Below are 15,466 nucleotides of genomic sequence, written 5' to 3'. Positions count from 1 at the left end.
CTAGTCCTGGGAATCAGGAATCGTCATGCCCATTTTGGATGTGAGGAACCTGCCTCTCAGAGAATCCCACCTGCCTGCTGCTCTCAGTGGCTGTTCAGATTGGAGGCTGGGGTCGGGGGAGGGGTGATGGTGGAGATTCTGGGGAGCTCCTAGGGCTGGCTCACTCCCCTGACTCCAGGACGAGCTCAAGCTAGTCTCTTCCCCCTGCTCTGCTCCCTCCAAGCACAAGCACCGGTGGGAGGAGGGGCTGCCTTCTACACTCAGGATCAGACCCTGCTGAGAGGAAACAGGTGTTATCGAAGGCCGAAAGGCCAAGAAGAAAGCGATTTGCATGGGGCAGAAAATTCCCCTGCCTCTTGGGTTTTCCAGCCCAGAGCCTTTGTACCTTTGCCCACCTAAAAATAGAGTCAAACCACAGTAAGGGTATCAATGCCGAGCCCTGCTGGGGACTGGCCACACATGGCTCCGGGTCCAAGCACAGGAGCCTCTGGTGGCTCTGAAGTCTGACTGGGAGATGCCTTCCTCCTCCAGTCCTGGACTCTGGGAGGACTGAGGAAGTCCTCCCCGCCTTGAACTGTCACCAAGGACAAACTTTTCCTCTCACAGTAGGCTGGAGAGCAGCCTGTGAGGTTTCCTTCATCCCCTAAGTGAAAAGGTTGAGCCATGGCCGGCATAAATTCCGAGTTATCATGGGGCAGAGAGAAACTCTCAATGAAGGCTTCCAAATTACTTGGCTCATAAGAGGGCAGAGATGAAAGCAAGGGTTTTTCAGCAGACAATGTTTGCACTAAATCTCACTGGACTGCTCCCTTCTCTTCTGTAAATGGGTTGGGGGGGCGGGGGCTTTCTAATCTGCTGGGTCTGGGGGCTGAGGGCTTTGGACACCCTGGTGAAAGGGGTTCTGGGAGCTTCATTGCCCAGTCCCCCTGAGAAAGAAGCCTGTGGGGTGGCTGTCGGGCTGGTCACACAGTCTGCTGTCAGTCTGGCACAAGTCCCCAGCGGAAATGCTTGCAGAGCGATGTGCATGGTGCCAAAACCACCCTCCTTGGTGGCTGCAGAGCCATGGAACCTGTGGTTCATTTTGTTTCCTCATCTCTAAATGTGGACAGTGGTGGGGTGGCAGATTTGAGGACCAGGGTGCTTAGCATAGCACTGGCAGTGGGCACATAGTGAACCAACAACTGGTAAAGGGTTTAGGTGAGACAGGAGGGGCTGCCCTTCCCAGTGCATATCAGGGGGCCTTCTTACACTGAGGGAGGTGTCCCAGGCTGAAGAAAGTGTTCGGCCAGGAGTCAGGACCCTGGACAGGGCTGAGGCCTTGAGGCCCTGCTTCCCTTCTGGCCCTTACCCAGTGGATGGCCTCTCCCTCAGCCAGCATGTAAGGGGAGTGTAGGGCTCAGTACTGAGGGCTGAAGGGACAGGCTCTGAGATTCCTGGGAGGCTGGGATAGGATTTTTGCTGGAAGCGCACAAAGTCTGAAGTCTGCCGCAGGATCCCCTTAGGCAGTAGAAGAAAAAGGCTGCTGCCGTCTTCTGTTCTGCCTGCCCGTGGGACCCCAACAAAGCTGAGATCTGTCCCTTGGCCCTTAAGCTGGCAGTCCTGAAAGAGGAAGGGATTGGCCTGGCCTGGGGGTCTGGTATTGTGTAAACCCTGCTGGGGCCTTTCACTAACTAATGGCATAACCATATTAGTGCTTAACCCTTTGTGGGATACATCTGTGAATCTGATGGAAATCACAGACCAGAGATTATTTTTTAAAATACCAGTACCAGACCAGACCTGCATCCTATCCCACCCACAGGTAGTCTGACTTCAGTGGTCTAGAGTGGGGTCCCAGGTATCTGTACTTTTCTAAAAGCCCTCCTTCTGGGAGCCAGGGTTAAGAACTACTACTTTAGACTTTTTCTCTCTCCATTTGCCTAAGACAAGTTCCTGGCTTGGTTGTTCCCTGGAAGCTTATGTGTGTGTATTGGGGTGGGGGTGGGGGTTAAAGGAGGGAGGGGGAGGCCCTCCAAGCCTGGCTCAGTGATCTAAGCAAAGGCAGGGAGTGTGGGTTGGGGCAGTCCCCCAGCCCATTCCCTTCCCACAGGGACTAGGGGACTGACAGGTTTCTGCCCAGCCCTAGGTGTAAAGGACAGTTCTGGGAGAGACCTGGAGGCCAGCCCTGCAGTTTGGAGGCTATTGTTTGAGGCTGTGTCTTCCTCAGGCCTGGGGCAGAGAGGCAGGTGGAGGGGTAGACCGAGCAGTGGGGATTTCCCCAGGCAGGCTGTCTTGAGGTAGAAAGCCATGTTTTCAGGAAGTCAGAGTCCCCAGAAGTCAGCCAGTGGGCAGAGACATGGGTCTTGACCAGGGGCTGCTGATGCTGATTAAAATCAGCAAGCACTCGAGAGCAACCTAATAGGCCTAGCTCAGTGTTAGGACCAGTGCTAGGGGGACAGAAGAGCGCAGGCCCTGTCCCTGGGGAGCTCGGCCTCTGACTATCAGCAGGATGCAGGTGCTACACAGGAAAGTGTCCGTTATAGGAGGTGCAGCCAACTTTGCCAAAAGGCCAGGCTTTGCCACCGAGGAGTTCTGTGACTCTGAGCAAGTGACTGTATCTCTCTGAGCCTCAGTCATCATCTGTAGGGCCCTGCCATGGTGATTGTGTTCTGTAGATATGACTGTGCTTTCCTGAGAGCCATGGAGCCTGGGGATGGGGTAGGTCCTATAGGTGAGTGTGGCAGGGGGGAGGGGGATGTCACATGAAGCTGGCCACCCTGAGATGGAAGCCTGGATGGTCCCACAAGACGGTGAGTGGGAGTTAGGATCCACCTGTCAGTTCCTTTGTAGGCCCTGGTGACAAATTAGTATATCCCTAGATGAGAGAATGGGGCCTTTGCATGGTCCACAGGGGCCCTTCACTGATGCCCAGCTGCTTGTCCCTGGGGACAAGGCCTGAGCGAAAGAAATGAACAGCCTCTTCTACCAGCAAGAGGGTATCCCCCAGACCCAGAGTCCTTGAAAGTTCTTATATAAGATTCCCCCCATCCCCCCCAAGAAAAGGCAACGAGTGAAATTGCAGCTTACCAGCCTGACCATGCTTTTACAAACGGGGTCCTTCTACCCTGGGTGGAGGGTGAAGGTGGGAGTGGCCAGAATGTATTAGGGCTCAAAACCACGGGATCAATAAGATGCCTTCCTGGAGGTGCAGGGATGTTATCCAGATGTTTGAAATAACATTTTATAGTAAAACGATGATGGCATATGTTATAGTAAAATGCAAAATGCCCACAAACTTGAGAGATAAAACAGGAGAATCCAAAAAAAGGTTTTTACCCATGTGGTTTTGAGCCAGGTTTTCAGCCCACCAGCAGTTCCTCTGCTACCCTGTGAGGCAGGCGGATTGTGGGGAGTGCCCTTCCGCTGGGCTAAGCTCCTACTTTCTGAGACTCACACTGCCTTCCTCTGGGGTGGGGGCAGAAACGACTTCTAGTGTAGTCGGAAACATTGCAGCTCTCGCCAGCTGGAAAGGCCTCCTGGCCCCTGGGACTTGTCTTGCAAAAGAAATGTGCTTAATAAATTCTCTTTAAGAGCAGGAAGTGCTGTTATCCTCATGAAAGTAAGAGAAAGAGATGTTGAATTTTTTTTTTTTTTTTCTAAGTGTCTTACCAACTTAACCTAGTGGTAGCTTGAAACATGACTGGGCAGAGGGTGGCTATTCCCAGAGCCCTTCTGTGGTGTTTTATACCTGATTTTAACTGTATAAGTTTGCTCTTGGCTGAGATACTCTTTATAAGTTTCCAGCCCAGGAAAGATTTTTTTTTTTTTTGGCAGCTGGCCAGTATGGAGATCTGAACCATTGACGTTTGTGTTATAACACTGAATTCTAACCAACTGAGCTAACCAGCCAGCCCTAGATTTTTTTTAAAGATGAAATATCTAACTGGTTGCAGGCAGTACTGCTGTGGTTAAAGGACAGTGCAGACCTCAAACGAGTGGTTTAACCTCTCTGAGTATCAGTCTCCACATCAGTAAAATGGGGGTAATATGAATTAGGTGAAACTATGCATGTAAAGCATTTTGCACAATACCTGGCTTGCACTGACAGGACAATTACTTCTCACTATCTCCTAGTGTTTCTAATGAGATGAGGTGCTCAGAAAACAGTTGTGATTTAAAGTGAGGTTGGCTTCTTCAGTACCAACTCTCAAACATGTCTTGGGGGATGAGAGGCCGGGGTACTCCTAGGTCTACGCTGGGACTCTTGGTGTGGACAGAGGCCAAGGAGAGCAGTCCTGGCCAAAGCCATTTTCACCAGCTTGAGGATAGTGACCAAGACCAGTTTTTGAGTTCCACCTGGAATAATCCTTTGGGCCAGTCCCTTGCCTCCACGCTTCCTGCTGAGACAGGACAGGAAGTTTTCAGGTTTAGTCATACTTCAGGCAAATCCTGGGATTCATTCATTTATTCACTTACTCATTCCACAAGCATTTCTTAAGCACCTAGTATGTGCCATGCACTGTGCCACAAACAGGACAGTCTCTGTCTTGCAGTTTATTAGAGGAGATGGACATTAAACAAATAATTACACAAATAATTATATTTTGTAATTGTGATAAGTGCTAGAGTCTTAAATAACTGAACTTCCTCTTGGCACCTCTTAGTCCGAAATATTCTCTGACACACCAATTCACGCCTTGAGAAAAGGAAGCAGAGAACCAAGGTCCCAGGATGAAATGTTCAAATGACATCCACAAATCTTGCGATCGTGTATTAAAATTAGCATGGTGCCTACCAGCCATGTGGTCAGCACACATTGGAAGTTGCCTATTGTCATTATCTTTATTTGCTTTTGGAGGTCACCCAGACTCTACTGACATTTTCTTGCAGAGCCCATCTTTAGTTCTTCCTTGGGAAATAAGTGCAGAAAGCTAGACTTCTGAATCATGGTCTTCAGGCTCAGGAAAAGGAACTGGAGGGCAGGAAAGGCCATGTGATGTGTTTTTGGAGCAACCTCCCTTCATTTGGGCGGAGGAGGGCCTTCAGCTCCCTGCGGGGCTGCATTGGCACCCCTGGCACTGATTAGTTGTTAGAGTTCAAGGCCTTTAACGTTCCTCATACTGTTTGAAGAAGCTACAGTTAGCATCTCCCAAGCAGCTCAGCAGAACTTGGTTGCTAGGCAGCAGGCCTTTAAAGACAATTTGTCAATTTCTGCCAAAAGAGAGAAAAATAGTAAACATTCACATTCTAAGAAAATTGCTTGTTTTCCAGCTTCCAACTTTCTTGCCACAACAAGGCTTCCCGTTCATCAGTGTCCATTTTGTTCTGTATTTAGTTTATGTAAACCATTCAGGGAAGTTTTCGGAGAATAATTAAGCCTTTTCCAAGCCTAACCCCTGGCAATTCAAAACAAAAAGATGTTTAGGTTACAGTCAGACTGCCATGTTTGTGGCAGTTTTTATATACATGCACAGAGGCTCCTTTGGAAGGTACAAAGTATGCAGCTGCCCAGCTGTAGCCTTGGGCAGCCACCAAGGAAGGTGGTGGCTGATCCATGGAGGGATCTTGAGTCATTCAGCATTTGTTAGCACCTAGCATGTGCCAGGCGCTGTGTGTACTGCTGGGTTCCAACCTTGTGGCCCAGCCAGACCTCACTGAGCTCATACTTGCTAATGGGGAAGACACAGCAAGAAATCAGGAGATTCTAATACAGGGCCTCTAGAAGTTCAGACAACGCCCCAAACCCAGCCTGGGATTGGGGAAGGCTTTTCAGAGCAAATGTGGGCTGGACTGAGACTTGAAAGATGAAGCATGCCAGACCCACTCTGACAAGGGAGGACAGTGTCTCAGGCAGGGTCCTCCTGTGTACAAAGGGTAAAAGGTGCCTGGGAGATGGCAAGTGCATCCATGTGGCCACAGGGGGTGGTTGGCCCTGCAGTTCAGCCTGACCACAATAGGAGGACAGTGAAGAGCCTCTGGAGGGCCTGGAACTTGCAAAGGCCACCGTCAGATTTGCATATTCCCCTTGGGGAAACCACCTGATTTGCCTTCAAGTTAACTCAAGGGCATCGGGCAGTGAGCACCACAGAGGCTGTGGAAAGTGCTGGACGTAGACCTTGGGCAGGTTAGTTTACTAACCCGAGTCCCAGATTTTTCAACTGTAAGAGAGGATGCTGGTAGTACCTTCCTTGCAGAGTTGGTGTAGGGACTAATGATAGATCAACTCAAGAACAGTCCTTAGACCGTTCCTCTGCACCCTGTGCTCTCTAGGTATTGGCTGACACCATTATGATGGTGCTGCCCTTCCTGTGCTTCCATGAGTCCTGCCTGAAAGAATAGTGTCCAGTCTGCCACCTGGTCTCTGAGTGACCCAGGACAAAACTTGGAACTCTCTTGGTACCAGATTCTTCTGTCTTTCCTGAATCTCCCTGACTGCAGTGTGAAGGGCTCTCCAGTTGAGCCCAGGATCACTTTGTTCTCTGAGTTGTCAGTGCCAAGCCTGGTCCTAGTCAAGACCACCTCTTCCCAGCTGGCGTGGTGTGGCGCTCTGGTCTCTCTTACTCCAGCTTGTGCTGAGTGCTCCTCAGGCTTCAAGCCTGGAAGAACAGAGGCTGCCTGTTGCTCAGAGGCCCTCATTCAGATCCATGTGGTTGGGGATTTCGGCTTTGAGTGTCTCCACAAGGTAGCTCACCCTTTTACGAGTGTTCAAAAATCACTGCCAGGAGCCAGGTAGGGACCTCAGACTCATGAGATAATTCCCCGGGGAGGTCCTTGTGTTCAGTGCCAGGCACTGAGAGTATAGCCCACACAGGACAGGTGTGGCAGGGGGGATGACAAGAAAGAAGCAACATGAATAAAACAGGTAATTGTCAGGAGTGTAAGTGCGGGGACGAACGTGAGGCTGGGGGAGGGGATGGAAAGTGGCTCAGTCGGGCAGTCAGTGCTTTATCTGAGTTGGTGATCAGGAACCCCCAGGAGGTGACTGTAAGTAACAGCCCAGAGTGAGGAAACAGCAAGAGATTTCTAACCTATTCATGTCTCTTTAGAGGGCACACAATGGCACTGGGCTCTTGTAGGGTTGATTTCTGGGACAGGATGATGGGCTGTCCCAAGTGGGTGGTTCCCTGTGGCATTGGCACAACAGGGCTTGGGATGTTTCACCACTTGGCTTGCTTGGGTCGGGAGAATTTTGAGGCAGCCGTGAGTCACTTTGGGGTCAGTGCCAGGTCCTGTGCCGGGGCCCACAGGGAAATAACCCATCCTCAGCCCTACTGGGCTGGGCATTCTCCAGAGGCATCAGCTGGGAGAGGCCTCAGCCAGCAAAGGGAGGGTTGCTGAAGGGTGCCATAAAAACACCCGTGCCTGAGTCTGTGCACTGGGCTGGGCATTCTCCAGAGGCATCAGCTGGGAGAGGCCTCAGCCAGCAAAGGGAGGGTCGCTGAAGGGTGCCATAAAAACACCCGTGCCTGAGTCTGTGCTCTTGTTTAGTTGTTTTACTGCTTGCTAATAAGATATGCAAATTATCAGAGCTGTGAAATCTTAGCCACATTCCATCTTCTGTTTAATTAGCATTTAATCGTAATCTGATTTTAATTTTTTCACACTAGCACCCTAATTAAATGTTAGGGTGTTAGTCTTTACAATTAAATTATATTGGCAAATAGAGTCTTCAAGAAACTTGACCTTTTTCAAGCCAGGGCCCTCTCTAGCTAGATGCAGACGTTAATTAGATTCTTCAAGATGCTGCTTTCAGGCCCCTTAGTGCACCCATTTCAGTTTTTTCATTATGGTTATGGCCCTAGATTAAAATGAGGCACACACAGCCAGTGAGTGGGCCCCCAGCAGGCAGAGGTTGTCTGGGAAGGGGTTTGTTGTGAGCCTCTGGAAAGCCACTGAGCTGACTAAGCCTCGGGCACAGCAGTGGGTGCTGACTTTTCTAGGGGTAGATCTGGAGTCTGGGCTGAGGCTTGGAATACTCCTTGAAGTGGTTTATCTTGTCTTAGTGATGTGAGTTCTTTAACTTGTGATTCTCAAGTGATGACCACCAGGAAAGTTGGTACCTGAGCAAGTCACGTGGTGCCTAGAAGCACCACCACATCCCACAGCAACGCTTTGTTGGGGGCCACCGTGAGATCAGGTAACTGGGGCAGAAGGCATTGCCATTGCTGGCTGGGGCTGGGTTTGGAGATTGTTCTGGAGTTGGGAAGAGCAGTTTCCCCCTGAGCGAGCAGGTGCTCAGAAGAAAATCAAAAGCAGCAGGGTGTGACCACTCATGGCTGGCTCAAAAGGAATTTGGATGGGCTTGATTAAGAAGGAAGACAACCCTGTCCTCTTCCCACCCCATCACACACAGGGTGGTAATGGGGTTACCATGGCAGGTTAGCCCCTGCCCAGTTAGGAGACATAGTGTCCTTGTTCTCGAGGGACCCTGGAGGACCTGACTCAGGCAAAGCCACTCTCTAGGCTGCCTTAAGCCCCAGACTCTTTCTCGGCTATTTGCATAAAGGTCCTGGCCTTTTGTTTTCCTGGGGTTGGTGCCCTGTGCTATTTTATACCTCTTGTGCCTGTGGGTGCAAGTATATAACATAATTTTAAACCTTCAGTGGAAATTCCCTGAACAATCACATAATAGCATTCACAGAAACCTTTCTGCCCTGTGATTTTTTTCCTTTCTTTTTTTTCCCCCCTTTCTCTGCAAGACTTTTCCCTCCTGTTTTAGGTCCACTTCCATCTATTACTCAAACTTTGTCCTTTAATAGGTCAGAACAATGAGAATTCTAACTGTCACCCTTATGGAATATCTGTGGTGTATAATGCATGTGCTAGGTTCAGAGAAGATGTGTTGCTCATTGTACTTACTGCTTTTGTATTGTCTTCTTATTTGTAAGTGAGCAGCCAGAAAGCCCACTTGAGTTGCATTTATTTGCTTCTTCCCCTCCCCTGTGGAGCAGACTGTCTGAGGCCACCTGAAGCCACTCTTTCCCCTCTTGCTCCTGACAGGTTTTCCGGACAGATTTGATCACAGCCATGAAGATCCCAGACTCATACCAGCTCAGCCCAGATGACTACTATATCCTGGCAGATCCGTGGCGACAGGAGTGGGAGAAAGGGGTGCAGGTGCCCGCTGGGGCGGAGGCCATCCCAGAGCCCGTGGTGAGGTGAGCCAGGCCACCCAGGCTAGGCCAACGGGGCAGGGAGGAAGTAGAGGCTGCTTTCCAGGCAACGGACCTACCAGTCCTGGAATTCCTTTCTAGCCTGTCTCTACTCTGTTTTTTTTTTTTTTTTTTAAAAATGACCGGTAAGGGGATCTTAACCCTTGGCTTGGTGTTGTCAGCACCATGCTCAGCCAGTGAGCAAACCGGCCATCCCTACATAGGATCCGAACCTGTGGCCTTGGTGTTATCAGCACCGCACTCTCCCGAGTGAGCCACGGGCCGGCCCTGTCTACTCTATTTGATTATCTTGTCTGGTAAACCATTGAAATGTTCCAGAAATACTGTCAGTTTACCTTTGAAGCTAAGCGCTTGGGCTCAGGCTTGGCTCTGGAGCCAGACTACCTGGTTTCATATGGCCACTCACATTCAGCATGACCTTGGGCCAGAAATGTAATCTCTCTGGGCCTCAGTTTCCTTGTCTGTGTAATGGGAGTGATAACAATGACACCTACAAGGTTGAGATGATATAGTGAAAAGATGAAAAGACACTTGGCACAGGACCTGGCATACAGCAAGCTCTCTGTAAAAGGTGGCCTTGGATCAGACTGATGTCATTCCCAACCGGGTCTCACAGAAGAACTGATCAGGGAAATGCCCAGACTTAACTAGTCCTCAAGACAGGGATAAGCCAAGCTCTTGACTTCTTGAACTATGTAAGGCAGGGCTGGCTGGTTAGAGTATGGTATTATAACACCAAGGTCACAGGGTTCGGATCCTTATACCAGCCAGCTGCCAAAAAAACTATGTAAGGCAGGGCTGGCTGGTTAGAGTATGGTATTATAACACCAAGGTCACAGGGTTTGGATCCTTATACCAGCCAGCTGCCAACACCAAGGTCACAGGGTTCGGATCCTTATACCAGCCAGCTGCCAAAAAAAAAAAAAATAAAGGAGTTCTTGGGGTGAGGGGAGAGTCAAGTGCCTGGCACACAGGAGATGGTCAGGAAGCAATTGCTGTTACCAGCCTCTGGGGAGTCCCCCTTGCCAGGGCTGGGTCAAAGATGAGGCCTCTCTGGGCTAAATAGCCTTCTGGTCAGGCTGGCTGGTTAGTTTAGTTGGTAGAGCGTGGTGCTCATAACACAAAGGTCTGGGGTTTGATCCCTGTACTGGCCAGCCATCCCCCCCAAAAAATATCATAGCTTTCTGGTCTATGGGTCAGAGAGACCCCTGGGTGTTCTAGTCAGCAGATAGCCACATGGCCAGGGGTCTTGCCTTAGCTACCGAGTTCAGTCAAGCGCTCCTGCACCCTGGGAAGCCTTTCAAGTCATGTATCAGGATAGAAGGATCTGCTGTCTTGGCCTTCCCCGCCCACCCACCTGCCTGGGCTAGACAGTCTGGGTTATTAAAAGTTCACCCCCAGCCTTGGCCGCCCCATAGCTCTCACTTCGGCCCATGTAGACTAGACCTGGGGCAAAGATCGCAGCCGTCAACTCCCTTGACGTTGGCACCATCGCATCCTGGCAGCTGCACCTATGACTGGCTCACAGACACCAAGTGCGTGCCCAGTGCCAGCCCTGTGCTGGGCTCAAGTGCTCTCTGGGGACTAGACTCATGAGGGCTAAGTGCCTACTAATGCCTGTCTGGGGCCCTCTGAGAATCAGAAGAGCCCAGGCCTCTCCAGAAGGAGCATATACAAGATTTGAGAATGCATTTATTCTCCACATCCCCTGCTCAGGGCCAGAAACATGGGTCAAGCTCCTAGCAGTTTCACACCTTCACCTCAGCAGACTGAAGAACTGTTACCTCTCTGAGCCTATTACCTGCTCTAAAAAATGGGGGTAATACCAGTTCCTGCCTGGTGGTGTGGTGATGAGGATAAAGTGAGAATAAGCAGGCCAGGTTACCACCACACGTGTGGTGCCAGGCCCAGGGCGACGGGGAGAGAGGCAGGCCACCACCTGACCAGAGAGAGGTGAATCCTGATTAGGCTTGGCCCAGCAGTCTATCCTCCCTACTTGATGTCAGGTGGTTCCGGAAACATCCACCGGCCTAGGTAATTAATTGCACATGCTTCCACACCAGTAGCTTGGCTTCAGTCTGCCTGTGGGTTGCTTTATCTGTTGACATCAAGAGGAGAGCACGTGCTCTGGCTGCTTTGGCTTTACTAGGTACATTCCCAGCATACGCATGGCTGCGCTAAGCTGACATGAGCCAGGCGCTCCTGGCCTGTCTATGCTCTTTGGAGAGGATAGACTGGGGGTGGGGAAAGTGCTCTCACGGAGAGCTCCATGCCCTCCCTTCCCTAGCTCCCTCCAACTCAGCTCCTCCATCTTCCTGGGCTTCTCCCACTGCACGGACCTCATCTGGAAGCCTGCACGGCAGCCCCTGTGGTCAGAATTGTTAGGGGGACTTGGCTTGCTGAGTTGAGCCTGTTATGTTCATCTTCTTATTTAATTATCATATTAACCCCATAAACTACACATTACTGTCCCTATTTTATAGATGAGGAAGTCGGGAAATTCTGGGGAATTCCCTGCACGGCCACCGGGCCCTAGTGGGCTGGGCCTGGAAATCACAGGCCACAGGATTAAGCCCTGGGCTGCCCCTGTGAGGCCCAGAGAGGGAGCCCAGTGCCCTGATCGCCCCATCATGCTGACTGACTCCACTCCCCCAACCATTACCCTGTTCCCCTCTGACCCTCCGCCCTGGCCCTTGGGCAGTTCTGCCCACCTCATGGTCTGAAGTCTCTGAGGAATGAGAACCTGTCTCACCCCAGCCTGGGAATCAAATGAGGGCCTGCCCTGTCCCCTCAGTGTGGCCAAGACTCAGCACGGGCAAAACCATCCTCTCTGGTGTCTGTTTTTTCTGGTCTTCTGCAATAGACACCCCTTCTCCTCTGTAGATCTCAGCCCAGCCGTCCACCTCCTCCTAGCTTATCTCAGTCCTCCTGCCTGCGGCTGAGGGTGAGGCCTTGGCCTACCGTTGGGTCAGGTTAGTACACTCCTGGTAGGAGAGCTTCCTCCACAGCCAGAGCCAGAAGAGGGCAGACAGATGAAGAGCCCTTGGAAGCACAGGAAATTCCTTTTCTAGTGAGTCCCTTAACCCCGGCTCCCCAGAGAGGATGGTGATTTTGGCCACAAGAGGCCTGGCCATATGGCAGCTGACTAGGCAAGCAGGTATGGTTAGTTACACCAGTAGGTGGTGGATGTGCAGACAAACGTTGCCCCCCAACCCCCAAAAATAAAATAGAATCAGACAAAGGTCCAATATCCCAAGTTTAGGGCACAGGCAAAGCCAGGTCACAACAAAATTGCAGAATTGCATTCTTTTAAAAGAATGTTAATCCAAATGACAGTTCCATGGGAAAAGACAGAATTTGGTGGATTGAGAGTATTAGCATCGCTTCATTGTCATTACCTAGGTCCTTCCTTCAGTGGGCCTCTAGTGTGAGAAAAGGGGGTGCCAAACCCATTCCCTTTCTCCTCGCCCCTCACCTTCTCTAGGCCTCCCTCCTGGCCTGGAGGTCATTCTCTCTCTGCTTGGGCTTCTGCCTCCCTGTCTCCTTCATCTGCCCTTCCTCCCTTGCTGACACCCAGAGCATTTCCTGGAACCCAGGACCCCTCCCCACAGCTCAGCCATGTCTCTGTGCCTTCAGTCTGCGCTGAGTCACAGCCCCTGGCAGCCCTGTCTCTGACCCCAGGAGGCCTCTTGGGCAAGTGAGGGGCCTCTCAACCCTGGCAGGGCTGTCCAGATGGAGGCCAAGCACCAAAGCAATAACCATGGCAACCGGTGGGGGGTGGGAAGAGCTGGCATTTTGAACTGGCATCAGGAACCAAGGGGCAGCACACAGCTGAGCTGAGGGAAAACGGTTCTCCCAAGGCAGAATGCCCCCTTATGTTCCTCTTCAGAACTCCTTCTGAAAAGGTGATATCCGGATGTCTCAAAATATACACACACAGTGCTTACTGTGTGCCAGGCACTTTTCTAAGAACTCTACATACATTAACCCATTTAATCATCTCAGCAATCTCACCAGCCATATAAGGTAGGTACTATCATCGTGAGCCCATTTTTGGGGTGAAGACACTGGGGGAAGGACAAGGTATGTGGGCAACACTGTGTCCCTGTGGCCATATACCTTTTGCCTAGAAAGTGTCACCCTGGGCTGCAAAAATGTAACTGGGTAGGACTCCTCCTGACCCCAGAGGATTCCTGGCCTCAGTTCTACTCAAGTCCATGGGATTTTCAGGCTATTGGGGAAGGAGGAGCCAGGGCCTGTGAAGGTAGGTGGACAATCCCTGGCCCCTTCCCAGCCTTGAGGGGAATGCCAAAGGACCAGGAGTCCAGCTGGCCCTATTCCACTGTTCAAAGGTGGCTGGTACAGGGCATTGCCCAGGACAGCACTTGGGACACCTCCTACAGGCCTAGGAAGGGCAGAGCAGGATCATGGGGCTTTAGCTAAGGCCTGACTACGCTGGTGAGAGGACAGAGGTATGTTCTGGGGAGGGAGGATGTTCATGGGGTAAGCAAGGGCTGTGGATCAGCCCCCACTCCCGTGCTCACCTCTGCCCCATTGCCCTTTGGGTCTTCTGTGTGCTATTTATCCACGGTCATCCAAGTCTGCAGCGTTGGGCAGATGGTGGAGGAAGATGTGGAAGTAGGGGGTGGAAGGTGGTTGTGCTTGGCATCAAAGTCTCACATCTGCCAACCAATGCACTGGATCCCCCTAGGCTGGCAGGCTCAAGGCTCCTCCCTTCATGACACCCCTTCTTGATTTCCTAGGATCCTCCCACTGCTGGAAGGCCCCCCTATCCAGGCGTCCCCGAGCAGCTCTGCACTTGGTGAGGGCTCCCAGCCTGATTGGCCAGAGGGCAGCCGCTATGACCTGGACGAGATTGATGCCTACTGGCTGGAGCTCATCAACTCAGAGCTCAAGGAGATGGGTAGGTGGTAACCCACTGCACTAAAAATGGGATCGGGGCAGGACAGAGAGAGTTTTCTTCCCAGCCCCAGCATCCTCACCCCCGAAGGACAGTGGCCAAGATCAGGCTTTGGTACTGCACAGACCTGGGGGGAAGAGTCCCTGCTGCATTACTCACTGGTGAGGTGATTTAATGTCTTGGTGCCTCCTGAAGTTTCTGCAGCTGTCAGGTGGGAGCAATAATAGCACATAATTTGCAGGGTTCTTGGGAATGTTGTAGTAAGCGTGGATGTTACATGAAAAGTAAGTGAACACACAAGTGAGTCTGGGATGACAGATGGTGCTGGGGTCAGTGAGTGTTGGCCTCCAGGCTGGAGCCCACCAACGTGTCCCAGGAAGGGCCAGCTCTGCTATATCTAGCCACCTTCAGAGGTTCCCCTACACACAGCACAGGCAATGGCTTCCCTGTAGAGCCTGCTGCATCCCAGAGACACTCCCCTGTGATCTGCACATACACAGGTGTCTGTGGTCACAGGCAGGCTGTCTAAAGTCAGAACACCATGATGGGTCAGGGGCCTTTGAGAGGGATGGTCCAGCCCATTCCATTTTCAAAGGACAGAGCTGAAGCCCGAGGAAGTATATACTTTTTCCCGAGGTCACACGAAATCCTCCCACACATCTGTCCTGAATTCATGCAGCCCCAGGAGCCAAGTCCTCTTCAGAGTTCAAAGGAGGCTGGGCTTCTAACACTCTCCTCTGCTGTCCTCCCCACAGAGAGGCCGGAGCTGGATGAGCTGACATTAGAGCGTGTGCTGGAGGAACTGGAGACTTTGTGCCACCAGAATATGGCACGGGCCATCGAGACGCAGGAGGGGCTGGGCATCGAGTACGATGAAGATGTCGTCTGTGATGTGTGCCGCTCTCCTGAGGGTGAGGATGGCAACGAGATGGTCTTCTGTGACAAGTGCAATGTCTGCGTGCACCAGGTGGGCAGCCCCCCCAGTCACCCTCACCATACTGTGGGGCTGGTCATCCTGTGTAGGAGCTTGGGGGCACTATGGGCAAGGCCCTTAAGAAGGAGGGCAAGGGGGGAAGAAGGGAGTGGTCAGGGCCCCTTAGCTCAGCCCTGTGAACCAGACTTGAGCAAACGCCCATTAGATGGTCTTTCCATGCTCTCCCCTGCCAGCCTGCTTCAGGCCCTCCTCACCAAACACCCTGTCCCCCTGCCCCTCATCCTGTACTCCTCATGTCCTGAACTTATAAAGAAGCAGCACAGTGTAGTGAATGAGAGCAAAGCCTGGAGCCAAATGACAGCTCTACCTTTTACAAGCTGTGTGACTCTGGGCAAATTTCTTAACCTCCCTGGGCCTCTGTTTCTTCAACTATAAGTAAAAGTAAGTTGTGAGGATAGA

General features: G+C 51.5%; 1 protein-coding gene across 1 annotated transcript in view; it reads left to right on the top strand.

The window, feature by feature from the left end:
- Window positions 1-15,466, top strand: part of JADE2 (jade family PHD finger 2) — a 53,810-nt gene that overhangs the window by 16,445 nt on the left and 21,899 nt on the right. The window contains exons 4-6 of the mRNA XM_008573576.1: window positions 8,980-9,137; window positions 13,916-14,076; window positions 14,829-15,040. Of these exons, the coding sequence (XP_008571798.1) occupies window positions 8,980-9,137; window positions 13,916-14,076; window positions 14,829-15,040 (531 nt within the window). The remainder of the gene's footprint in view (window positions 1-8,979; window positions 9,138-13,915; window positions 14,077-14,828; window positions 15,041-15,466) is intronic.

The sequence above is a fragment of the Galeopterus variegatus genome, unplaced genomic scaffold (genome assembly GCF_000696425.1).
Source record: "Galeopterus variegatus unplaced genomic scaffold, G_variegatus-3.0.2 Scaffold935, whole genome shotgun sequence".
Taxonomy (NCBI): Eukaryota; Metazoa; Chordata; class Mammalia; order Dermoptera; family Cynocephalidae; genus Galeopterus; species Galeopterus variegatus.
Note: the sequence above shows the minus strand (reverse complement) of the source record. Positions and strands in the feature narration are given on the sequence as shown.